This window comes from Anticarsia gemmatalis, chromosome 3 (assembly GCF_050436995.1).
Source record: "Anticarsia gemmatalis isolate Benzon Research Colony breed Stoneville strain chromosome 3, ilAntGemm2 primary, whole genome shotgun sequence".
Lineage (NCBI taxonomy): Eukaryota > Metazoa > Arthropoda > Insecta > Lepidoptera > Erebidae > Anticarsia > Anticarsia gemmatalis.
The window spans coordinates 6,759,185-6,783,790 of NC_134747.1; the positions used below are offsets into that span (position 1 = coordinate 6,759,185).

The 24,606-nt window shown below is 35.2% G+C and overlaps 6 protein-coding genes across 9 annotated transcripts; 2 read left to right on the forward strand and 4 right to left on the reverse strand.

Annotated features, from left to right (window-relative positions):
• Positions 1-401: 401 nt before the first annotated feature.
• LOC142987358 (uncharacterized) lies at positions 402-3,848 on the reverse strand. Of its 2 annotated transcripts, none has more exons than XM_076136068.1 (3): positions 3,415-3,848; positions 875-1,226; positions 402-706 (listed from the first exon to the last, which is right to left on the reverse strand). In XM_076136068.1, the coding sequence occupies exons 1-3, from the start codon at positions 3,495-3,497 to the stop codon at positions 503-505; spliced, it is 639 nt and encodes a 212-aa protein (XP_075992183.1). In that variant the 5' UTR covers positions 3,498-3,848; the 3' UTR covers positions 402-502. The 2 variants fall into 2 exon arrangements, with proteins under 2 accessions (XP_075992183.1, XP_075992184.1); XM_076136069.1 differs by lacking the exon at positions 3,415-3,848 and adding an exon at positions 1,726-1,751.
• A 314-nt stretch (positions 3,849-4,162) lies between these two features.
• Positions 4,163-8,103, reverse strand: LOC142987356 (uncharacterized). 2 transcript variants are annotated; one of them, XM_076136066.1, is made up of 4 exons: positions 7,801-8,103; positions 7,276-7,716; positions 4,598-4,754; positions 4,163-4,416 (listed from the first exon to the last, which is right to left on the reverse strand). In XM_076136066.1, the coding sequence occupies exons 1-4, from the start codon at positions 7,868-7,870 to the stop codon at positions 4,191-4,193; spliced, it is 894 nt and encodes a 297-aa protein (XP_075992181.1). In that variant the 5' UTR covers positions 7,871-8,103; the 3' UTR covers positions 4,163-4,190. The 2 variants fall into 2 exon arrangements, with proteins under 2 accessions (XP_075992181.1, XP_075992182.1); XM_076136067.1 differs by lacking the exon at positions 4,598-4,754 and having other exon boundaries at positions 4,274-4,416; positions 7,801-8,099.
• Positions 8,104-8,541: 438 nt separating this feature from the next.
• On the reverse strand, positions 8,542-11,708 carry LOC142987359 (2',5'-phosphodiesterase 12). Its single transcript, XM_076136070.1, has 8 exons — positions 10,809-11,708; positions 10,322-10,445; positions 10,036-10,175; positions 9,778-9,940; positions 9,418-9,706; positions 9,224-9,344; positions 8,993-9,144; positions 8,542-8,738 (listed from the first exon to the last, which is right to left on the reverse strand). The coding sequence occupies exons 1-8, from the start codon at positions 11,470-11,472 to the stop codon at positions 8,631-8,633; spliced, it is 1,761 nt and encodes a 586-aa protein (XP_075992185.1). The 5' UTR covers positions 11,473-11,708; the 3' UTR covers positions 8,542-8,630.
• Positions 11,709-13,565: 1,857 nt separating this feature from the next.
• Sec61beta (Sec61 translocon subunit beta) lies at positions 13,566-14,756 on the forward strand. The gene is made up of 3 exons (XM_076136071.1): positions 13,566-13,726; positions 13,837-14,039; positions 14,525-14,756. The coding sequence occupies exons 1-3, from the start codon at positions 13,724-13,726 to the stop codon at positions 14,610-14,612; spliced, it is 294 nt and encodes a 97-aa protein (XP_075992186.1). The 5' UTR covers positions 13,566-13,723; the 3' UTR covers positions 14,613-14,756.
• A 777-nt stretch (positions 14,757-15,533) lies between these two features.
• fz (frizzled class receptor) lies at positions 15,534-18,628 on the reverse strand. The gene is made up of 2 exons (XM_076136073.1): positions 17,228-18,628; positions 15,534-16,344 (listed from the first exon to the last, which is right to left on the reverse strand). The coding sequence occupies exons 1-2, from the start codon at positions 18,408-18,410 to the stop codon at positions 15,827-15,829; spliced, it is 1,701 nt and encodes a 566-aa protein (XP_075992188.1). The 5' UTR covers positions 18,411-18,628; the 3' UTR covers positions 15,534-15,826.
• Positions 18,629-19,249: 621 nt separating this feature from the next.
• Positions 19,250-23,493, forward strand: ida (anaphase promoting complex subunit 5 ida). 2 transcript variants are annotated; one of them, XM_076136075.1, is made up of 13 exons: positions 19,250-19,520; positions 19,658-19,734; positions 19,818-20,025; positions 20,108-20,241; positions 20,323-20,426; positions 20,579-20,738; positions 20,812-20,993; positions 21,079-21,379; positions 21,625-21,775; positions 22,009-22,197; positions 22,420-22,854; positions 22,942-23,102; positions 23,181-23,493. In XM_076136075.1, the coding sequence occupies exons 1-13, from the start codon at positions 19,391-19,393 to the stop codon at positions 23,298-23,300; spliced, it is 2,352 nt and encodes a 783-aa protein (XP_075992190.1). In that variant the 5' UTR covers positions 19,250-19,390; the 3' UTR covers positions 23,301-23,493. The 2 variants fall into 2 exon arrangements, with proteins under 2 accessions (XP_075992190.1, XP_075992189.1); XM_076136074.1 differs by having other exon boundaries at positions 20,576-20,738; positions 23,181-23,491.
• Positions 23,494-24,606: the final 1,113 nt, after the last annotated feature.

The window sequence follows — 24,606 nt, forward strand, 5'->3', positions numbered from 1 at the left end:
ACGGCTTTATCTATCTTACTGCGACATATTATCTTCAGATAGAGAAACCGTTAGGATCTGTTAAGTATTTCTGTCAAGATAGGGTTAGGTTGATAGAGTAAAACCAAGTGATGGGCGCGCTCTATAACTTTGTGTCTGATGATATCCACACGCCCCTGGGTGCCCCATTGCAGACGTAGGTAGGTCGTCATTGTTACATCTCCATATTTCGTACTAATATCCTATGAAACCATTTGTTTCTGTTACATATTGTATACTTCTCTGCAGGGCCTTGTGGCTACATCCAATTCTTTTACTCTTTTCCTAGTCAAAGTAAACCATATATTAATGTAGTTAATAGTTTGTATGATACATGGAGGACTGCATTTTCGGGTTCTTAATAAATAAATAAAACCAATATGTAATCCAAATACAAAAATCATTGTCAGTATGTAACATATTTAATTCAATTCTATAAACATATCAACTTCAATAACTGGCTGTAATTCATTTAATTTTGTTTTCAAACTGCTTTAATCCAGTCAATTTCTAGAGTTGCGGGTCCTTTTTGCTTGATTGGCTGGTAAACTCCACCATACATTTGTATACCTAGGCTTGTAACTTGAGCTAAATCTAGAGTTTCGTTATTGTTTACTCTCTTCCCTCTATAGTAAGCCTTGAACTCCGAAAATTTAAGGTTTCGGATGGCAAACTCGTCTTTCGGAGCCTGTAATATAAGTTGTGAATATAATACCTGCCATTATAACCAATTTCACATATTATTATAAGACTTGCTATTCAAAACTAATTCATTATTTGACATAATATATTGTGGGATCTACCAAATCAGAATTAACACACTAAAAGACAAAACTAAAGTTACTTATGTAGATACCTGAAAATACTGTTCAAAAGAATAATTAGGTTCGTCATTCAATCCCCTGTGTCTTAAAATAACTTTGAAACCGTTGAACTGTCCCTGGCCTCTACATTTTAATTGAAGTTTAGTGTGGCCGGTAAGGTTGTATGATCGAATAGCTCTTATTCCTGCGAAGCCAGCTCCATTCAGTTGAGGATTCAAAAGAGCGAAAAATATGGCTCTACGGAAGCCTAAATTCTTATGAATTACAAACGTAGCTTTCGACATTCCAACATCGCGCACAGTATCAGATTGTTCTTGCCACGCTTGAACATCGTCATCTTTGGTAAAATCGAAAAGAAACTGCCCGCCATCTTCTTCGCTACCACTGCAAAATTGAGAAAAAACTATTTATACACCAGTATGTACGTACATATAATAAAATTACGGCTATTGCTTACTGCTGAACAAAACTTTGTTTGTATAAGTGTCTATTGTACCCAGCGCTACCTCTAAATTGGCGTTATTTCCTAATTAAGTAATAAAATTTTATACACTGCCAAACGACACATCGATTAGTGAAAAATAATGAGGGTATAAAATCAAAGTAGATAGGTATGTTTTACACAATAATTAAATTATTGACATTTTATGGACCCATCAGGTAGGTAGTTATTATATGCAGACTTAACTTTCATTTTCAGTGTTGATGTCCATGTCTTTAAAGTCTTCTACTGGACACGTGCTAATTTCGACACTATCCATGTTGATAGTCAAAGGTTAATAATGCAAGTTGTGCGATCAATTTTTAGGCCGCTACTGATAATGAAATGAATGAGGAGACCATTGAGACCAAAATACTTGCCATATTACAAAACAGTACCTACCTATTGCGCATTTAGACTTAAAATTTTGGATGCGCGGCTCTATTTACCTACTTATACCTACAGACCTACATTCACTGGACAAACACTTGTGGTAGGTAACTAGGTAGGTACCTACCTACTAGGTAGATTATCAATCGGTACCTATAGGTAACCTGCTAGGTTTGTGTTCCGCGTAGCCTTCCCTAGCAAACAAACACCATAAATAACTCATATTGGATCTGCAATTTATGTAATGCCACCAGTCCTAAAGAGACTGCTACGTTGCTACTGGTACCTATTCTGAATTTGTTTTGCAATTACGATATAAATATAATACAAATAACTGGTAACTAGGTAGGTATGTAAACAACTACTTACCTACCTACCTATTTTGTTTTTATTTTGTGACCATGATCAAATTAAGACTAATACAATAATCACCTTGCAGTTAGGTACGCTTGGACTGTCCCGATTTAACTTATTATCTTTACTATCGTTACTCGTAACTATAAATATGAGCACTTCTGTTTTTCTACAATTAATAATCTATGAGCATAGTCAAAATGATACGCTGATAAAACCAGATCTGTAGAATTTCCTTAGCTCCAAACCTACATTTTTAAATTCATATGAAAGAAGGTAGGTACCTACCTACCTCCCTACTTACTTCATTCAGTGTAGGAACTATAGGTATAGGTACCTACATAAATATATAGGTACCTACCTAGTCTACCAAATGTCTAACGGGATCGATCGATCTAGGTGGGTAGGTACTACTAGGCACCTACTCTACTAATACGTACTATTTTTGATATCTACTAGTCAAAAAGGACCTATCTACTATCTAATGCTGCGCGCCGTGATAATATTAAATAGAATCCAATGACTGGTTAAACCGGTCGTACATGTTTGTTCAAACTTAGCGCACGCTATTGCATCGTGATCGAAACCAAATAGTGTTTTCGAGATATTGTAATAATTGGTAATTTAGTTTGCCATTCTTATTACATAATACAGCTGATAAAGCATATACGGATCTACGAGTAGGTACCTACCTACCTATATAGAAAAAATAACTTGCTCACCTTTATTTTAGTCTAACGGACCACGGTCAGTGACTTGTAGTCCGATAACCAGTTATTTATTTGAGCCATCATTTCTAGTCTCTAGTATTACTTGAAATGAATCATGACTCATGCATGGCATAGTAACAACTCAATAGGTAGGTGCCTACCTATCTACAAAATGTTCTAGAATATATGTTTAAATAATGACATATACCTACCTGACGACGATACATAAAGCAACTGCTCGAAAAACAATGATAATATTACGTCCTGTACCTATCCATTACTTTACCAGGTAAGATTCTAAACCTTTTGTGAAACTAAGGTATCGCAGGTACCCTATCTAAGTAAATACCTAGGTGCTTAGTCTTCAGTGTTGAAACTACAGACTAAGAAGGTATAGTTATAAACCATTATGTAGAATAACTTGATCTACTTTACGTAACACATGTTATTACAGATAGCTAGGTATGTCAGCCATATAATAACATACCTACCTATGCTACCTAAGTATGCCTATTCATATACAATAGTTACGTAGGCATAGGTATTCACTGTCCGCTTTTGTTATGTTGATACGTACATATTTTTATATAGAGAGTTTCGTTATAGTCTGAAAAGCATAATGTCTCTATTTACCCACCTGTTATTACACAGTACATAGTTAGTACAAAGCACTAAGCCTGCAAACAAATACAAAACACAAAGCACTTTTTCATTAAACATTGTTAAAACTGATTTTAAACTAAGATTTAGCACTGTCAACTTCCACTCCCTTGTAACAAATACTAATTTGTGAAGACCATAAATATTATCTCTTTTATTATGTTCATTTAAATAAACAAAATGAATTTATGTAGTAATAATGAACATTTGACACTGTTATCCTGTTATCTTAGCGTTGTGTTATTGACGTCTTTGGATAGGTACTGAAACCAATAAATGACCGTTACGATTTGAAATACATCTTTGTTTATCTTATCAGACAAAGAGAAAACTGTTTCGACGCTAACGATAAAGACAGACAGCGGTTATACTAAATGAACCGTCAAAGCAATGGCATGCGTAAATACGCATTCTGCTTTAGTTGCAAATAACTACCTGATCATGATTCCTTACGCTACCTACGTTTTATAAGTAGATATAAGTACTATAGTCGTTTGCCCGGAGCTCGACCACGTGATTTATACTTATACATATGTACTGCATAGTTATTATAAACAAGTATTAGTGTCGTATACACACATGATAGTCTAAATATACATATGCTTCTGTATAGGTAATGTACGTATTGTTGCACCCACTAACTTTGAAATAAAATGCGACCTTCACCTTGTTATAAAGGTTTTTATGTAGATATTTCGGACCGGTTGATTAAGGAAAAAACAACATTATAATGTTCAAGTTTTTATTATACTCTTATTTCCCACCACCAACAGGCACACTGCGCTTTAAAAATCCAATTTTTCTTAAATATCGTACAATAAAAGGAGTAGCAGTCAAAGTTATAGCTATCCTGAATGGAGCAAAAAATTTGTGTACAGCATATGCTACGACAAACGTTCCCGCATTCGATCCAGCTGCCTTCAATATTGTTCCTTCACTTATGTTTAAGTACTTCAGCACACCTACCAAATCTACGCCACTGAAAATAAAACAACAATTATAATATTCTTGTTTTAAAATTGTAGATTAAAGATCAGTTAGTACAGTATTTGAATTAAATGATGACATGATGATGGTGATGACTTGATAAAATCAATGCATTAATTAAATGGGACATGGTAAAATGATATGATATTTATTTATGTTAGCATTACACATACCTAGATATTAGAAGATAACAGGTGCCCAAAGATACCAGGGAAATGCCAATATGAAATACAATCACTGTGGAACCATACTCTTTGATAGCATTTTTCAATTTCTCTTTAGAACTCAGTTTCGATTTAGTATCTGTACTCATATGCCTTGTTCCAACAGCTATGCTTTGAAAAAAGGTAAAATATAATATTAGTATTGTTGAAAAGTTATTAACTTTGTGAATAACGGTAACTATTAACAATGGAGAATGTTAACAAATTTTGATTTTTAGCCTTCCTTATTCTTTGTTAAAAATAAAAAATACTAGTGAAAGAATTACTTCGATATCTCAATTAGTTTCCGATTTATAAGTAAAACAAGTTGTAACCGCACGACGCTTGCTCTCGGGGACGGTGTGACGTCACTCTACACTACGCTCAGTCTGGCTCACACAGTCCGCTTGCGGTCGCGCGCTCGGTGCGTTGAAATTATACCTAAATACTTTTAAAAATGTTCAATTCAAATACTAGGAAATCATATGTTGTGCCTAAATGTAATACAATTTTATGTAGGTAAGTATATAAGTAATAATAATTAACTTTATCTTATAATGAAACAATTTCTAACCGGATTGATCGCGAATTTATTGTTTTTACAGTGGCAGGAAAAATGTAAAATCAATAAGTAGGTACGCGATTATTTCGTTAAAAAATTGTTTCTTTATAAAATGCGTGATCGTGAATATCTAACATTAGCTGACTCGCGCAACTTCGCTTGCGTCACATAAGAGAGAATGGGTCAAAACTTTCCCCGTTTCTGTAACATTTTTTATTAGTACTCTGCTCCTATTGGTTGTAGCATGATGATATATAGCCTATAGCCTTCCTCGATAAATGGACTAGCTAACAGTGAAAGTTTTTTTTAAATTAGACCAATAGTTCCTGAGATTAGCGCGTTCAAACAAACAAACTCTTCAGCTTTCTAATATTCTAGTATAGATATTACAAATATGTATAATATACTAGAGGCCGCCCGCGACTTCGTCGCCATGGAAACCCTTCCCGTGTAAATCCCGATCCCTCGGGAACTCTGGGATAAAAAGTAGCCTATGTGTTATTCTGGGCCTTCAGCTACCTATATACCAAATATCATCGTAATCGGTTCAGTCACATTGGCGTGAAAGAGTAACACACATCCATACATACATACAAACATCCATATATACGTACATACATATATACATACATACCTATATACATTCATACCTATATACATACATTAAATATTAAATATTGCTGGACAAATCACACACGGTCATTTGATTCCAAACTAAGCAGAGCTTGTACAATGGTAACCAAATAACTGATAAACATACTCATATACTTCTCAATATATAGATAAATTGACAGCCAGAACAAATACTCGTGCTCATCACACAAAGATTTGTCCCGGATGGGATTCAAAACCTACATACGCGGCGCTACGGTTATTGCGGCGAGGTGACCGCTTAGACCACTGCGCCAAACGTACGGAGTAAATAGTACAAATGAATAAATAGTATACATATAATACAATAGTATGTATACATACATGCATACATTTTCACAAACTTTCGTATTTATAAGAATAAAAAGGATTTCGGAGGCAACAAAATCTCTATTTGTTGATAAATAATGCGCAAACCTTATTTTCATTTATTTTAGGTAGATTATCCGATTGCCCTTTTTCAAATCCTTCATCCATTTTATTAATTGAATAATATTTACTATTACTACACCATAAATGTAATAAGCGGATGCAAACACAACAAAATACTGCGCAAGTTATTACACCAACAACAACGGCTGGCAACTTAATACTAGCGGGACGCGGCCCGCGCGGCGCAAGTGTAGTAGTATGACGTCACAACCACTCACGCGGCCGTTAGCGGGAATCGATATTTTTCGAAACTTTGAATGCTTATAAAATCAAAACTATTCGGTATTTTTAACTGAAACAAAAACTAGTTTATATGTATACACACAGGCTATACTGTGTCAAAATTTAAAGCGATTTGGCATACCTAGTAACATTCTCCATTGTCTTCTCATTGTCATAATTCCACATATTATACCTAATATTATAATCATAAATCATTTATATAAAATACTGAACAAGATAGACACTACAGACAGAGTATAATAAAAATAAAATAATATTATATTTTAAGTGTGTATAATTGAACTTCATCATTAATAATATAAAAATTATAGTGTAGAGAAAGTGACACAAAACAGAAAATAATGTATAAAGCAAAATTGAATAATTTCAGAATTAATCATTTATCTGCAATCACAAATTCATTTCTTTAAACTTTCCAATTCATTAGTGATATCACTAGTAGGATGTATTTGTTTTTTTTTTGTTTTTTGACAATGAGAAATCAAAAGATAGTGCAGTAAATCATAGCTGTTTAACTTCACTTAACATATTTTAATGAGTAAGTTTTAGTACAGGTGAATGTTTAAAATATAATCATATATAGCCGCATAATGATAATGAAATGATCCTTCAATAAATTTTAATACTTGAACTATTTTGTTGCTATCTAGATAATTAATGTATGAGGTACTTTAAAATAAAGCAGTAAGCAGCTTTTGTATTTGATTAGTAATAAAACCTGAACAGCAATAACATAATGGCATTTTTGTCTCATACATACCGTCATTCCTTCCTCTTGATCTGTACTCATTCCTGAGGGTCAGATAGTGTGCACTCTGTAGATTGTCAGACAGGTATTTCTGTCCCTGACCCCATTGTGATCCAGGCATGTTTAAATGGGTGTGATTGCCACTAAACGGGCTTGGAACATTACTTTGCATAGAAGAATTCAAGCTGACTGCTCCTCTACAATCATATTTATTGACATGGGGGTCTGACTGAACAGTAATGTCAATTTTCCCCATATCAATTTGTTTTCTGTAGCAGGAACTGATGACAGGGCCAGAAATGTCTCGTTCTCGTAAGGGTGAAAACCTACCCATTTCTGTTGAATTTATATCAACTACATTAGTAGGTAGCTTTAAAGCAGTGGCTGGTGGAAATTTGAGAGTAGTGGTCACATGTATGCGCTGTATGTCCTGTCCGATGTTGTTGTTTGCACCTGAAAGAGGTAATAAGGTGAGTTTGTCGGCGTCCCTTCGTTTGTATACAATAAACAACTTGTCAAGGTCGTAATTCAACTTACCAAAGAACGAATTCGTTAGTTGCTGTTTACAATGGAAGTAATTGTTTGATCTTGTATATATTTTATACATTTTAGATGCTTATATAGGAGCGAAGTGCATAGGAATATTGTAATTAGATGTAAGAAACACTGTGTGGAAATTTTCCGCTAGGTAGACGTAACAAAGACAACCACAGACCACGTATAATAAACGTAGACAATTCGGTCAACACTCACGACTCGACTTCATGATACAACAATGTATTGTCTCGTCGATACGAAAGAACAGCTATGACGGGCACGAAATAGATTTTTTTACATTTACACCCACGTCAAAATAATCTCTGTCAAACGTAAGTCAGTGTCACTGTCAAAGCGACATTAGAATTTTCGTTTAGAAACCAAACAAAGTCTTACTCAATATTTTCTGCGTTAGCTTATATAAGTCTGTCACCCATTTACGTAGGTAACTAAAAGTAAGTGTACGATAGCTGTAATCCGACCGACTACTGTTTATAGAATATACCGATGTTTCCACACACTGTTATTTTCATAATTATATTTTTATTTTTCTATTTCCTACCCACTCATGTAAATATTACCAACTTTTATCTAAATTAAAGTATAACTTTCGCATTAACGTAAGAGTCAAGAATGTCCTGACAAAGTTGGACATTGTGACTTAGTGTTTTTCTCTTAATAAGTCGTATAAATCAAACGTATTAATCAGAATAAACTTACAAAACAAAAAAAAAATACAAGTTTAACAAAATAGATTTTATTTAAATAAAAGATGAACAACCATATAAGTAACTGTTAACTTACATAATACTTTGGTAATTATTATTTTTTTACTTAAATCGTAAATCTGAAACCAAAGATATATGATCTGATGGAAATACTACACTGGGCAAAGCAGTATGTAGTCTTAATTCTTCAGTGCTTGGCAGAGGGACAACCTGCGAAATAAAAATGCTTATATAATCTATTTTTATTAATTATTACTTGGATTTATTTTCAGAAATGTCTTCTCACATTTTTTTATTAGATCAAATCAGAAAGTAGCTCTGTAATGTGCAAAACTTCTATACCTATAGAATAAAATAAATATTGAAGCATATTATTATAAATACATCATGTCTGTCATTCTCGAATAGTAGTCTTTATAAATATATGAAATATTTACTTATAAGTAATTAAAATATTAATTTACCTGTTCCACATCTAAGTTGATCTTCTCATAAAATATGTAGTCCAAACAATCAGCAAATCCGTCAGTGAAATTTGTGTACATTGGTGTACCACAAGCACTGCTCAGAGCAATATTTTGTTCTAAGCTTAAACCAGATACAGCTTCAGTAATATCTGTAATAAGAAAAAAACAGCTGTGTAGGGAAGGATACAGTTAACACGAATATCTCACAGTTAAAAAAAAGTTAGTTACTTGATTTCCAATCTGGTAGAGTACTGGGTGATGTACCAGTTGTATACAATTGATAAATGCCACAAGATGGAACACTGTTAAAATCTCCACACAGTATGACACTGATCCTTTTTCCGGGAAACTGAAATTGCAATAAAAACATAGTAATTTGCAATAATTATTATTTGTTTGCTTTTTACTGAACAGGAACATACCTGGGTAACCATTTTTTCTTTTAAATCCATCAACCAATAAATGACTATGCCACCTTGTATAAGTCTTATATGATCAGCATCAGGGTGAAAGTATAAATGTGTATTTGCTACTAAAAGAAGCTCATTTGGATTATCAAGTGATTGTAAGAATGTGGCACTAGATACAGTAGATCTATCTAACAAACGTTCTGTCAGTGGTGTATTATCTTTGATTTTGTCCCATATTGGTTTTAAGCACAATTTCGTTTTTACAGCTTCTGCTAACACAATACTTTCTTCTCCAACAAACCTAAAAAAATATTTATTATTACACTCTAAACTTTCTAGTTAGGTAGGTAATGGTAAACATTGTGCACCTACTGAAATCTATCTTTTCTATAAAAGCATGCTAATCCTTCAGCTACTTCTTTCCCCTTTTTGTAAAATGCTCCATCAAGACCTTCTGCTCCCAGTATTGGTTTCAAGCAGTTCTTAAATATTTTTCTATCCACTTCTTGAAGGCACATAACATCACTATTGTAGCCTGAAAATAAAATATATAAACTATAAGTTAAATGATAAATGCTGCATATTATATGTATAAGATTTCAACATCATAATAGAACAATTGAAACTTACCAAGTAATTCTTTTACAATGAGTTGTTTTCTGTAGTCAATGTGTAATGCATAAGGTGGGCAGTATGGATAAAGAACAGTTCTGGTATGATCTGAATCACAATACAAATCTGCTAAAATATTGTATGTAACGCACCTAAAGCTAAAATAATACATAATTACATTAATTTTTTATACGGAACTACGGACTTTCTGTAGTAACACTTATAAGGTAACTCAGAATGTCTATCTATCTGTACTATATCAGATTAAAAAAAAATTAAGCCTATCATAAAATGTGTTAAGAACCTTTTATTCTGGAGTTTTTGTTTAGTAAACAAATGTCTTGTTTCAAATGGACAGTTTCCAGGACCAGCTTGTATTGTATTTTTAGACAAGGCTTCCACAGAAGGGCCAATGGTGTCACCATTGCCTGAAAACAAATAAAACAATTCAGATAACAAGTAACCTATATATAAAACAAATTGAAATAACCAACTATTTTATTCATGCATTCACTGCCCTCGATGCGTCTGTGCCTTTCATAAGTCAAAACTAGGTGCCACTAAAATCCACTGGGCAGTGAATGAGTTAGAACCCAAAAAAGAGAGTGAAATAATTCATGGTCTTGTTGCCTTTTTCACTAACAGCTGAAAGACTTTCAAGTTTCAGTAAAATACTTAAATAAAATGATCTGATACTAAGCAGCAATGGTGGCAATAAAAACCTAAATTAATAACTATACTATACTAATATTAAAATCTTAAATTTCAATATTTATCATACTAGTACATACCCGGTGTACACTCCAATTTCAATTTCATACCAATATCTTCTGTACTAGGTGTATAACTGTAAGTGTTCCCGGTTAAATTCCACTTTAGATGGCTGTCATTTAGTTCTCTACCTTGACTGTTTGTAGTAATACTAGTGTACCACTTAAATAAACATTTATCAAACTTAGTATATTGAGTTTCGAAGTTTTCTGGATAAACTGGGAAACCTGCTAGAATGCTCTGTGGTAAATTCATAGTTAGAACCCATGGAGAATTGAATACAACTTCATATTCATTGTTGAGCATCTTGAGTTTTACCGGACCACTATATTGAAATAGTTCCTTGCAGGTACTATGTTCATCAATCACTTTATTGTCAGCATCGCAAAATTGTATTTGAATATCTTCATCATTTTCACTGTTTTTTTTCTTTTTATTGGCTTTGTTGATTACTTTTTGTATATTTGTTTTAATTCGTCCGAGTAATATTTGCAAACTTTCTGAAGGATTTCGACTAAAATTAAACTGCCTAGCAGATCCTTTTATGTCTAACAAAAAAGATATATCAATTTTGTCTTCTTGTTGAACATATCTAAAGTAACATCTGTTCATATTCATGGCACTGGATTTAGATATAACAGTAGAAAAAAATCTATTACTCCAACGAAGAAACGGAAATAGCATAATAATATATGCAGTATTAAGTTGAATGTGATTTGTAAAGAACTCTCTACAATTTATTTCAGCAATTTAACCTAACTTGTTGCAATGCGATTTTTTGTGTCATTCAATATTGTATTGATAAAATGATCAGTTGATAGTTTGACACTGAGAATTTGACACTTGACAGTTACAAATCACAAATGAGACATATTACACGTAGTATGACCAAGTAGAATAAGTATTACTTCTTTTTGGATGCTTGTAATTTTTTTTTGAGACGTTGCAGCGGCAGCGTTGTCTCAAAGTATGTGTAGTTTCCAGCAATCTACCTACATATTTCCTGACCATTAGACTATTAACTACATCTTTTTCTATAGAGACACATATTATTTATAACATTCAAAATAAGCTAAATCTAAAACAAAAAGATAAAAAACAAAAGCAATAATAAATTACACTGTATTACATCTAATTAAAAACAAGGGTAGGTACCTACATAGTTTCTTTAGAGTATCGTTATAGTTGGAATCCTAATATTATTTCTTATCGTTTACCTGTAGCTCTACCATGAGTTGGCGTAGTTAAAACATCTTACTTAACTAGAGTAGTTAACGTGAGAACGCAACTACAACAGTGGGCTTAAATGTTCGTACCATGAGTTGTGTTGACGTTAACTACTCTCGTTATAGTCAAAACTATATCATTCGTAGTAAGATTTTTAATCTGTGGTTTTGCGACATAATGTCAACATTCAATCTGTAACTTGACTAAGCTTGAGTGTTGTAGTTCTATCTCCTTCTATTCACATAAGACAGACAGAGAGAAAATACGACACACGTTTCAAATTGATATGGTAGTATTAACCAACAAAAATAGGAAGTCGTCGCTTACATATAATTTGGTACGTATTCGTGTATTTTTGATTTTGTGTTATTGCTTTTTGTTTATTGTCAGCCGGGGACAAAACAAAACACCTTAGTTACGTTTTAGTGCTAGTGCACGGATTCTAATTAACAACTAATTTTATTTTCACTTTTGTTTAAATAATCCTCTTTCCTGCCGCGTCTTAGGAAACTTTATGAACATGTTTGCAAAAACTTGGCATGATTTAAAGCATGGTTTAAAGCTGAAGTAACTTTTACAATGATCACACTTGTGGCCTCTTGGGAAAAAATGGTATGCCTCCCCAACAATACGCTGATAGACATCGTGAGCGTGAAAAAGTATAGCACTCAATACCTGAGAAAACATATAAGAAACTTATTTGTTCTTGAGAGGTTATCGGAACAAATCAAAATAGCTTAGATGTAAGTATTAACATACTAATCAAAGGTAAGTTTAAGAGCTTAACAGCTTACCTTTGATGCTAATGAAACTCTTTGAGATGATTTTAAACCCGTGTATAAATCACATTATTCTTTAAACACTTCTTTGTTAGTCGATATAGTTTTGTAAACTTTGTTTTACAATTATTGAGGGGATTTCAACTTAATTCACGCATACCACTTTGAAATGTCTTTGTTCACGTCGTTCATCTTTGAATGTAGCAGTTTCAAACATATCACAACCAATATTTGTTCTACCGAACATTTTTTTATGGAAAATAACTTCAATTATTTGTAAAACAATACGGTCTCACGAAGCTAAAAGTCGGTGAGTGCCGCAACTGCTATAGTAATAGTTCGTTACTATAGCATCTGTCAAATTGGTAACTCATGGTACCATTATCGTACGGAAAGAATGAACGACAAAGCCAATCTACATTCACTGTTGTTTGATTTAACTACACGTTACTAACTATGGCGACTCATGGTAGCAATGTTGGTACCTTAACTATCCGCTAGAGGCGCTGTTCGAGTTTTCATACATTTTTTCAACTACAGTGTCTGCGGGAGACTATAGTTGCCAACTCATGGTAGAGCTACTGATGAAACATGTGATAAATCGATGCCTAAAACAGATGACAGAAAAACAATTGAAAGACATCATCGACGATATTTATTGATTCAACCATTAAAACTCATTAAAAATAAAAATTAATTAATTAGGTATTTAAACATTTTAATCATCTAATTTGTCCCACGTTGATTCTTACTAGCAACATTGCATGTCAACGTGTCAATGAAATCTGTACGCGTTGCAATCTGGTTGCTGCCAACAGAACTCACGTCTGTCGACTTGTTCTACTTAGAATTTGGAGATTGTTGTTAAGTCGTAAGAGGATCACTGTGTTTTCCTTGTGGTTGAAAATAAAATAACATTATTCTTCAATATGGTACGTATTGAAATATTGTTAAATTAAATTCAGTACTATGCTAAAATCTAATTATGTATGAATAAGAATAGGTTGATTCAATATTTTACTTTTTCTGTGGTTTGTTTTAGCCTCCTTCTCCAAGTTCTACGTCTGTTGGATCAGGCGGTCGCTCACCAAGCAAGGCGACTACGGCACCACGGTCATCCAGTGGTAGCACGGTTCGTCAACGTAAATCTACAACGACGACTACAGCTGCTAGAAATCGTAGCACAGGCGCTGGCTCAGGTGGCATGTGGCGATTCTACACTGATGATTCTCCTGGTGTCAAAGTGTAAGTTTCAATTCTTTTTATTCCAAATTCATATGTTGAAGGTAATTTCAACAACCACTGAATGCAAAGGTTTTATGATTTGACAGGCTTTATATGAAGACACTACATTATAAGACAAAGCTAAATGAGACCAAGCCAAATGCAGGCTGCCTGATTCAATATTGTTTTCAATCATTTATTTTGTCTAGGTTTTTGGTGGCGTTATTGATACAGAAGTTTTTATATTTCGTTGTATGTTCTGTTAATTTCTTCTGACGAACATTCCTCTACCCATATGGAAGAAGGGATACATACTTAACATATTAAATGCTAGATAAGACCAATCTTCTAAATAGCGAGAAAACTTTAAAAAAGCAACACACATATTGTTTAAATATGGTTAATCTATTGTCAGTGCAGTTAAATTATTAATTTGTAGAAAGTAGCCACTCTGATTAAGTCAGATAGTTTGATTCAGTAATAATTGTTTCTATTTATTTTTTCAGTGGTCCCGTTCCCGTATTAGTGATGTCCCTGCTCTTTATTGCTTCAGTGTTTATGCTTCACATTTGGGGTAAATACACAAGAGCATAAACCTACTGCAAGTTAAATGGTCTGTTTTGAGTATGAGTGAAAGTGCTAAGTGAATGTTATGGCGATGGTGTTATGATATGATTTTTATTAAATTATGTAATTTAATCTTATTCTGAAGTAAAAATAAGTTGTATACATTATAAAGTATTTTATTTTTTAACCATTCATCAAGATCTCATGAGAGCCTGAAAGTGACCATTATGTTGTCTCCCTTACCTCTTTAATAATAAACCCTTTTTAACAAAATTAAGATGGCAGCCTTATTACAATACACTATCTACTAGCTGTAGCTAAAACTACATAAATAAATTATTATTCAGGATTCTATAGGTTATTGGTTTAAAAATCATTTGCAGATCTAAGACAGTTTGGGATATACTTTAGGAAACGCTTACAAATTCCATGGGAATAGTAACAAAATATGGTATCACAGCTAACTGCTAACTCCCTTGTTATGTTTTTTGGAATAAATGAAACTTATCAGTTAGCTTTTTACTATGTAGTTCAATGATCATATTATTATGATGTTACAGTTCTAGGGAAGGCAATATTGGAGTTACATTAGCTACTAACATGCTAGAATCCTAGATCAGTTGAGAATGTCACGAGAGTTTTCGAGACAAATTGTTTGAAACTATTAATTATTCGGCCATCAGCCCTAGTAAGTAGCGTGAAATGAAATTCCTGCTCTGCCCGCCCGGCGTACCTTTGATTTTTATACAGAAGCCTAAGGTCAGGCTTCGCGAGCGCAGGTGCGTATTCCTACTCAGCCCTCAAACTCTTACATCAAAATGACAATGCTGCAATATCAACACTAGTGAGTGGAGTGTAGTAAACACACAATCGCATTGATATTGCAGCAGAAGTATTTAGGTGAATACTTCCAGCAGTGGCAAATGCTAAAGCAATAAAAAACAGGTAGTTTTTTAAAAAATACATTGATATTTTATTTTCATCAATAATCTATTTCTTAGCTTAATTACAAAAAATAGAAAATAACCTTAATACATAAGACAATAATTTTAAATGAGAAAAAAATATTTACATTATCAGCCTTATTTTGAATTTCAATAGTTTTAAGACAAGTTCCGACTCAATATCAGAGTCTCTGCCTTTGAGTAGCTGCCTTATTGAGAACTCACCGACGGCGGGAAAATAAGTGATACATTAAAGTAAAGCTGCCAACATCAATGAGACCAACCATATAAGCATTTTTATACATATGCTTCAACTCTACGACCCTTTATCTTGTCAAAAAATTGACGCCAGGAGACTAATGTTTTGCCTGACCAAATCCAAAAACTGGATGTAATACCAACTATCATAGTCATTAGGTACTTAATCATAAACATTTCGAATTTCGGGCGATCTGTTTCTCTGCGTGTGAAGGGGCATGGAATAGAATACAGAGGTGTTGAACACATGTCACGGTGCCAAGTAACCATCCAGTCATCATAGTTTGCTTGCTCATAGAATAGGCAGGCAATTACAATTAAAGCAGGCACTGTGTATAATACACCAAATACACCAATACGGATCATTAACTTTTCTAATTTATCAGTTTTTGTTCCATCATGTTTCATTACAGTTCTTATTCGGAAAAGTGATACGAATCCTGCAAGTAGGAAGATAGTTCCAAACACTAGGTATACACAGAGTGGAGCTAAGACAAATCCTCTGAGAGCTTCTGCATCCCATAGTCCAACATAGCAAACACCAGACAGTACGTCACCTGAAACATTAGAGAAAGTAATGAGACATTGACACATATAAACATATGCACAAAGTTAGTTGTAGGCACTGGTAATCTTGATCTAATTAACATGGCAAAATGTAAGATAAGTCCCAGAATACTCATGTATTGTCATTGATAGTCATTGTGGCTTAGAGACAAATCTAGTCCATACATAAAAGCCCCTAAAACTTGCTTGGTTAAAGTGTCTCTCTTATCCCCGGTTCCTGAGTACATTTAGTGGTAGTTTATCTATTCAATAGCATTTTTTTATATGAGTTTAAACGCTATTGAATAGATAAACTACCGCTCAATGTACTCAGAAGCTGGGCATTAGTGTTATAGAATGTATACCGAAATATTATTATAACTACATTGTGAAGAAGAGAAATATGGTACAAAAATACTATTTCTAGGTCTGTTACTTCAAAGTCACTTTTACCTTTGAAACTAAAAATATCTCAGCTCTCAAACTGCTACTATTTGTAAGATATATTGGGATAATTTGACAATAAGTTAGCTATTAGCTAATTATTGAGAGCACAGCCTTCTCTTTACATTTCAGCCCAAGATTTATGAGAAAGGTTCCACCTCCGTTGTTGTGCAACTATGTGCATATTATTATGATGATACAATTATTAATGTTGGATCAAAGGTTATCAAAAAAGCTTGATTGATGTTAATTTTGTGAAATGCCTATACATAAATGCAGCAAAAGTTGTTTATACATTTAAGTTTACTAAATATTTTTATAAGTGTTAAAGCTAAATTATTGTTCAATAGAATATAGTGGCAAGTGGCATTTATATAAAAAAGAAAATAATGTCTTATTAAGTTATACCACAAGTGCTGAAAACAACCAGCAGGTGCAATAAATACTTACCATCTACTTTTCCCATAGCTAATATTGATATTGTCTTGATTGCTGGTACTGCCCATGCAGCTAAGTGAAAATATTGTGAATTTGCTTCAATTGCTTCATGACCCCACTTCAGACCAGCTGCCAGAAACCATGTGAGTGTCAGAATAACCCACCAAATACTTGAGGCCATACTGAAGAAGTATACCACCATAAACAATATTGTACATGGCTCATGTTTTGTACCTTGAGTTATAACTGATATGTTAGGGAGTCTTGTACCACTGACTGTGGTAGGGAAGGGCCCCTGGCAACTAACACTGTCGCCTGCACTCCAACCCATCACATATGCTGCAGCCACCATAAGATAACATACTGATAGAAATATAATAGGCCTCTCAGGATATCTAAATCTGTCTGTGTCTATGAGAAATGTCAGTACTGTAAACAGACAACTCACTGCACACAATGTTGCCCAGATACCAATCCATAATCTAGAAAAGTTCTTCTCATCTTGTGTAAAGAACATACCACTGCATGGGGCTCCACAATCGTGTTCTATTTTATCTCCAACCTTAAGAGAGTATTCCAGATCCAAGTTTTTTGGTACTTTGAATTGTACTGGGCAGACAAACCCATAATCTTTAGCTCCATGAAGTTTAGTAGGATCTCTTTCATTGCTGTTTTTAAAATCTACTTTAGGTAGTTTACTCTCAGTTTGTTTTCGAGATTCATGGGTTATATTATTATCACCAACACATATCACATTCTCATCAGTAGCAACGGGAAACTTGGAACATTCTAAATGTGCAGGCCATGGAAATCCAAATTTGATCATGAGATCATCACAATTTTGCCGTGCGGACTCACACAAATGACGACAAGGAGGTATGGCTGTGTCTAAAATTGTACATACGGGTGCATATACAGAACACAGGAAGAATTTCAGGTCAGGAGAACAATTAACTTTGATCAAGGGCGTAAGCATGTGTATTTCAGGCCCAGCTTCTTCTTGATTGGCATGATTTAATAGATTTGGAAATATTGTTTGATTGTACCTTATGTGTTGACAAATCTCAATAGTGATTGGTTCACAACGACCATGATGAGGTAATGTATCTCCTGGTAGTACAGTCACACGTGTAGTTTCAATTGTAACAACAAAATAAACTACTAAAATAACAAACGCAACCCCCGTTCTACCCATTATTATGGCTACCAAATCTTGCACTACAAGTTATAAACATAAAAATAAAAACGAAAAGTTGTTTATGTTTCCCATTACAAATCACTAAGGATAATTACTTCGTCTACACATTTTCGCATTTTAACGCGATCACTTTATTCAAAAAACAATAAAGATTATATTATTATCACAACAACAAGTATCTACACAAGCATTGTCCGGGCAGAATCCAGATTGAGGGTTATCATACTAAATAATAATAATTACAGTCCAGTGTTGCCAACTACTTGTGAGAAGAATTTAAATAAATCGCCTATCGGACGTCATGCGTCACCCTCTCTTATTTCTTTAATATTGCTATTTCTTGTACTTGCTCTATATTCAGATATCTAGACAAAGTTTTTAGCGCGTAATAAGCAAGTGCGTACTAGCTCATCATCAGAAGCAGGCTAAAAATCATATTTTGACTTATCATATCTTCGCTTTATGCAAAAACATGAATCATAATCATTATTAACATAGTCCGTAACATGAATAAACTTTGATAGTAAGTAAATTTAATAAATGATCATTATTATTTTTTGTGCGTCTTTTTTGTACTTTGGGACTACCGAGCTCCGGATTTTTGGAAGGCGTGCGGTGAGGCCGAAGCTAAGGCATAGAGGCATCTTTAGAAAACTGGAAAACTGAGGTTCTATGTGGCTATGGCATTAAACCATTTAAAACATGTAAAAAATGGCAGGCGAAATTTGCCAACTCACAAACTGGGCCCCTAAACTACTCGCTCAAAATGTATAGGGACGTGAGCGCGAGCCTCTTTATGTTAGTCACTAATGAATGAGACAGTTGACACTTGACAGTAATGACAGTTGTTTATCATATAGTCAGTGAAATGACAAGTTGTTTGAATTTATTTTGCGAGTTATTATGAAATGTGAATATTGAATTTAAATCAAACACATAAACAAAACTGCAGATAATATTCATATATTCTAGGAAAAATGGAGGTTGGATCGGAAAACTTAGATTTCATTAAGTTAGTAAATGTCAAAGGAAACATTGAGAATATTACTCCTCATAAAATAGCTGTTGTAGCATTTATTCGAGAGTATGGATTGCTGAAGATTGAAGGTTTGTAATTAATAGAACCAATCTGTGTATTTGTCTATATTTTAGATGTATCTTTTTATTTATCAATCAAGGACCAGCTTTTTTACTTACTTTTTATGTTTTATGTTTAAAAAGTTTTCTATTTGTTTTGTTTTCAGCAAACAGGTTGATAGATTGTACTATAGCTCCCAAATATAGGAAGGATTTTTGCATGTTAGCCCTCAAGCTTATTCAGGTAAATAAATCTCTCAGTGGATTCAGTTTTCATATGTAAACAAAAAGATACCTACCCAATTATTTTGGCACATTTCTTTCCAGTGTCCAGATATGGAGTTTAAAGAACTAGAAGCACTATTAACAGATGGACGTTACAACTTACTGAGCGTACATCTACAGAATTTTTGTGTCCGTCTTCAAAACATTTACATCAATGGAGTCAGTGCACTCATGGACTGTGTCACTTCTACTGTAGACAAACTTATGATTGAGTCTAATCCTTGTATTATGGCTAGATATAGTGTTTTAGGTAATCATCTCATAACATAGTGTGGTCCAATATTTCACTATTCAGTAATAGATTTAAGAATAATCTTGGTTTTGGCTTTCAGGATTATATCTCAGAAGAATACTCCTCAATTTAGATAAATTAACATTTGTTCAGGTTGTATCCTTGTACAAGTCATTTTGTTTGTATTACCAAAAGGGTAGGCCTGGTCAAATGATAAGATCCTTGAGTAAAGAGGTAACCTATGCTTTTAGATTTTTCGTATTATTCCAGAATTATAGATTTTTGTTTTTATTTACATTATACTTCTTATTATAGAAATTAAATAACATGGAATCTCAGAGCAATGCATCACCTGTAACACCTGAAGAAATCAAACCACTAGAGCTGTCAATGAAAATGAATATTATTGATAGAGATAAGTATGTAAATATCAAACTATACAATCAAGAAAAGTATTATTATTACACATAATAAAAAAATTGATTGTTCTTACAATTTGTTATGTGCTAACAATTCCATATAGTAGATATATAAACAAGCAATCTAATCTATACATTGTATATTTTAGCAGTTTTGATGAAGGTGGTCAATGGTCAAGAAAGCAAGCAGAGTTATTCACGGCCCAGCAAGCAAATTTATTACATATCAACGAGAAGAAAGCCATGCCACCCAGACAACTACAGAAAACGATCATTCAAATCATGAATGACATTCCAGATTTTCCAGACATCGTCAGTAATTATATTTTGAAGTCTCGAAATCGTACGAATGGTCATGGTTCACATCGTTTATTTTAATTTCCAGCATTTTCTCAGTTTCCTAAACTGCATCCGGACCAAAGAGTTCAGCGGCGCCCAAGACTCCCTGTACAACTACTTCGATCGCACCATATTCAACTCGGCCGCGAACAACTCATGCGACCGGACGAAAAACTTTCGATACGCGGCGTTGAACAGAGCCGCCATGCACACCCACTTCGGCCACAAGTACGTGTTTCCTAAACCGCGTTCGGCCCTTCACGAAACTGTCGATCGCAGGCGTACGAGCTCTAATGCGAACACCATCCGTCAGGTCGGTGGCCATGGAGGCGGTGCGCGAGGCGCTGGCGCGCGCGCAGGAGGCGGCCGACCCCGTGGGGCTGCTGGGCGCGGCCGCGTGGGGCGCGCTGGCGGGCGGGCGCGCGCGCCGCGCCGCGCTGCTGACCCGCGAGCCGCGCGTGACGCCGGCCGCGCACGCGCCGCACGCGGCCCACGCGCCGCACGCCGCGCACGCGCCGCGCGCTCCTCCCTCGCCGCGCCTCACCGCCGTCGTGGCGCAGCTGCTCGCCCAGCATACCGCCGTCAACGGCGCTAACCCGGCTCACATCTTTCAGGTCAGTCGATTCCTCTCTGAATATAGTTTGATTTCCCATTTTTCATGTGCATGCGTACGTAGTATCTACGAACGGCTACGATCGGATGGTCGATAGGCGAAGAGAATTCTGTTAGAGTATCGAGATCGATCGATACGCTAAAAAAAATCTCGATACTTTAATACTTTATATCGGTGTGGTTATGTTTTTCAGTAAGAGGTGGATTCTCTGTTATTCGGAGATCATCTTAAATTTGTTTATTGCAGGTCATAATGAGAGGAGACTCGATCAATTACTTACACTCGATGACGGATCTTTCTATGGCCGCCCTAGCGAATACGGCGGCGTTGTGGTCGCTCTACGGTAAAACTGAGATGGCGTCGGTGACCTGCCAGCTTCTTCTCGGACTCAATACGAGTATGTAAACCTTTCCCAATACTCTCTTCGGACGTCGACAGTAGCCGTCGCGTGTCCTAATGAAAATACGCTGAAAGCTCCGTTTGCATTCAGTTTGCGGGGCCGCTCTAGTGTTGGCCGTCGATAAAGAACGTTTCGTAAATAGAAAATCGCATCACAGTAAAAAGAAGGGCGAGGCGTCACACTGAGTTGACCGGGCGCGTATGACAGGGCCTCACGGTTTGTGGTTGCAGAGTGCACGGTGGGCGCGGGCAGCGTGTGGCACGCCACGGAGGCGCTGGCGGCGGGCGGCGCGGGCGCCGTGGCGTGCCTGGCGTGGCGCGGCGCGGCGGCGCTGGGCGCGTCGCTCGCCTCGCAGCTGCGCGTGGCGCCCGCCGCCGCCATCGCCACGCGCTTCCGAGCCGCGCACGCGCTCTACGCGGGTACGTACTCACCTCATTTAATGTTCTATGTTGGAGAGGCTCAAAACCTAGCCGAAGATCGCACTCTATATTTGCGTTCTAGCTTGCCTGGTCCCGTTTCAATTAATCCGGGCTTCGTATTTTAATGAAAATAACGATCGGGATTTACTGCATAAATGTGTTATCGTCTATGTTAAGTGAGTTATCTGAGAGACTATAATGATCCGAAATTATTACTTTTAGGGAAGTGGGAAGAAGCCGAAGAGAGTATACGACAGTTGGCCTCCTCCGATAGATGGGAGAGTCAACTGTTGAAGGCGGAGATGTACTATCTCAAGGGAGACGCCACGGAGGCGCTCGAATCGTTATACGATATCTTAGATTTCTGCAAGACGGAAGACGACAGCCTTCATTTCATATCGTTACGAGTGAAAGCGATGATTCTAATGTCACAAGTGCAGCACTCGTTTAGTAATATTCAGTCGACAAATATAATGCTACTAAACGAAGCGCTATGGTTAGCTAAGTCCTATCATCTACATTACTGGGCAGCCACGGCTGAAATGCATTTAGCGAATGTACAACTGAGTATGGGTTGTGCAAAGAATGCTCTTACTCTTGCGAGAAAAGCGTTACCTACGATAATGGCAGATGGTAGCGCTTATGATATGGCTAGAGGTAATTATTAAAATCAAATCTACCATGTTTCAAAATTGGAAAACGTTGATACCTAAATGGTACTACACTCTAATTTATTTTTCTCAGCTTTGCTGTTATACACTAAATGCCGGATAGCAACAGCAGCGCCTTGTGGTGAAGCGCGATTTCAAGTACTGCAGTCGTGTTGTGAAGCGTTAGACTGTGTTAAAAAGTACTTCTCCAAAGTTGGAGCCCACGTCAGAATGCTACAGACATTTTACTTACAGGTACGGCAAATATTTTGTTGATGTTTTTACAGTCTGTTTTCTCGTCTAACATGATAAATTGATTTTTGATATTTCCAGGCGCAACTGTACCACGATATGGGAAATCATGCAGCAAGAAACCAAAGTGCTTGGATGTACAGACAATTAGAATTACTGAATTGTGTAGAACCATCAAATATGTTGTTAGTTATGTATTAAATAAACAAAGCCAATAATAATCATACGTTATTAATCTTAGATCTATAAAACCTAATATAATTTGACCAGAACACGTGCAAAACTTCATCCCCTATAGACATTTAAGGAGTTGATTTCAGAAAAGATCAAGCAAGTATGCAGATACCGTTGGTCGTAGGGGAATTTCAAAAAAATGGCACATCGTTAATTTAGGCATGTCCCTCGACTTCCAAAATTTTTTCTCGAAGTTGTATAATATGATTAATTTTGATTTAATTTTTAACGGAAAATGCATTTCTTATACTTCTTTTCTATGTTTCAATTATTTGAATAAAGTAAAAACTGATTTTTTTACACTAGGTTTTATCACACCAGACCCCTCAATTTCGACCTGTCCCCAGTGCAATCTGCAACTTAAAAATTAAATTTTGAAGTAAAATTTCCTCGAATACCTCAAAATATTTTGGTGAATTCGGTTAAAATTAACTTTTTTTTCATTCCAATGAAGTACAATTGTAATAAAATGTTATATTTATTGAATAAAAAAATATTTATTGTTGTCCCCGAAATTCGCTCTTTCCGGACATGTCGGGTTTGTTACCACGATTTCTTGCGGAAATTCCTTACTAAAACGTACTTTGTTTTATTTTTCTAATATTTCGACTCATGTGCAAAGGATCGGCAATTTTTAAAACTAGAATTTCGGTGTTATTTGTCGCCAGTGGAAGTGAGTTGTGTGCGCAGCCGCAGTGAACCAAAATTTACTGTCAGGTTTGTAACTAATTCATTTGTAACTGTACCATACATGTTTTATATGGTTGCATTCATGTAAAAGAACTAGTTTTAATAAACAATTTGGTGCTGATAATTTAACCATAAGATAAATAGAATTACTAATTTATTTTTTTGAAAGTGCGACGGGCTGATTATGTTACTTCGGTTTTGTTACTATACGTAAGGTAACATATATAGTCCGGTCAAATTAGACCAAAAAATCAGTAAACCCACGACAAATTCAGGGGAAGCTGAAAATTCTTAAAATTGTTTAAATTATAATTATAAACATTGTCTTAAAAGTCCCAACCGATCCCATGTAAGGAAAAAATTTTAGCGGGGTAATAAGGTCCAAAAAATGAGTTTTTCGCGATTTTCTTGAAAACGGTAAGTTTTATCGCAAAATTACCCCAGACATAATTTGTAGATCAGGGAATTTCCTATAAAAAAGGTATCAATAATTTTTTCCCTAAAAGCCACCGCTTCTGAGATATAACGATGCAAAAAATTGCGAGTGTCATAATACACTCATACACTACTTCAACTTGCTTTA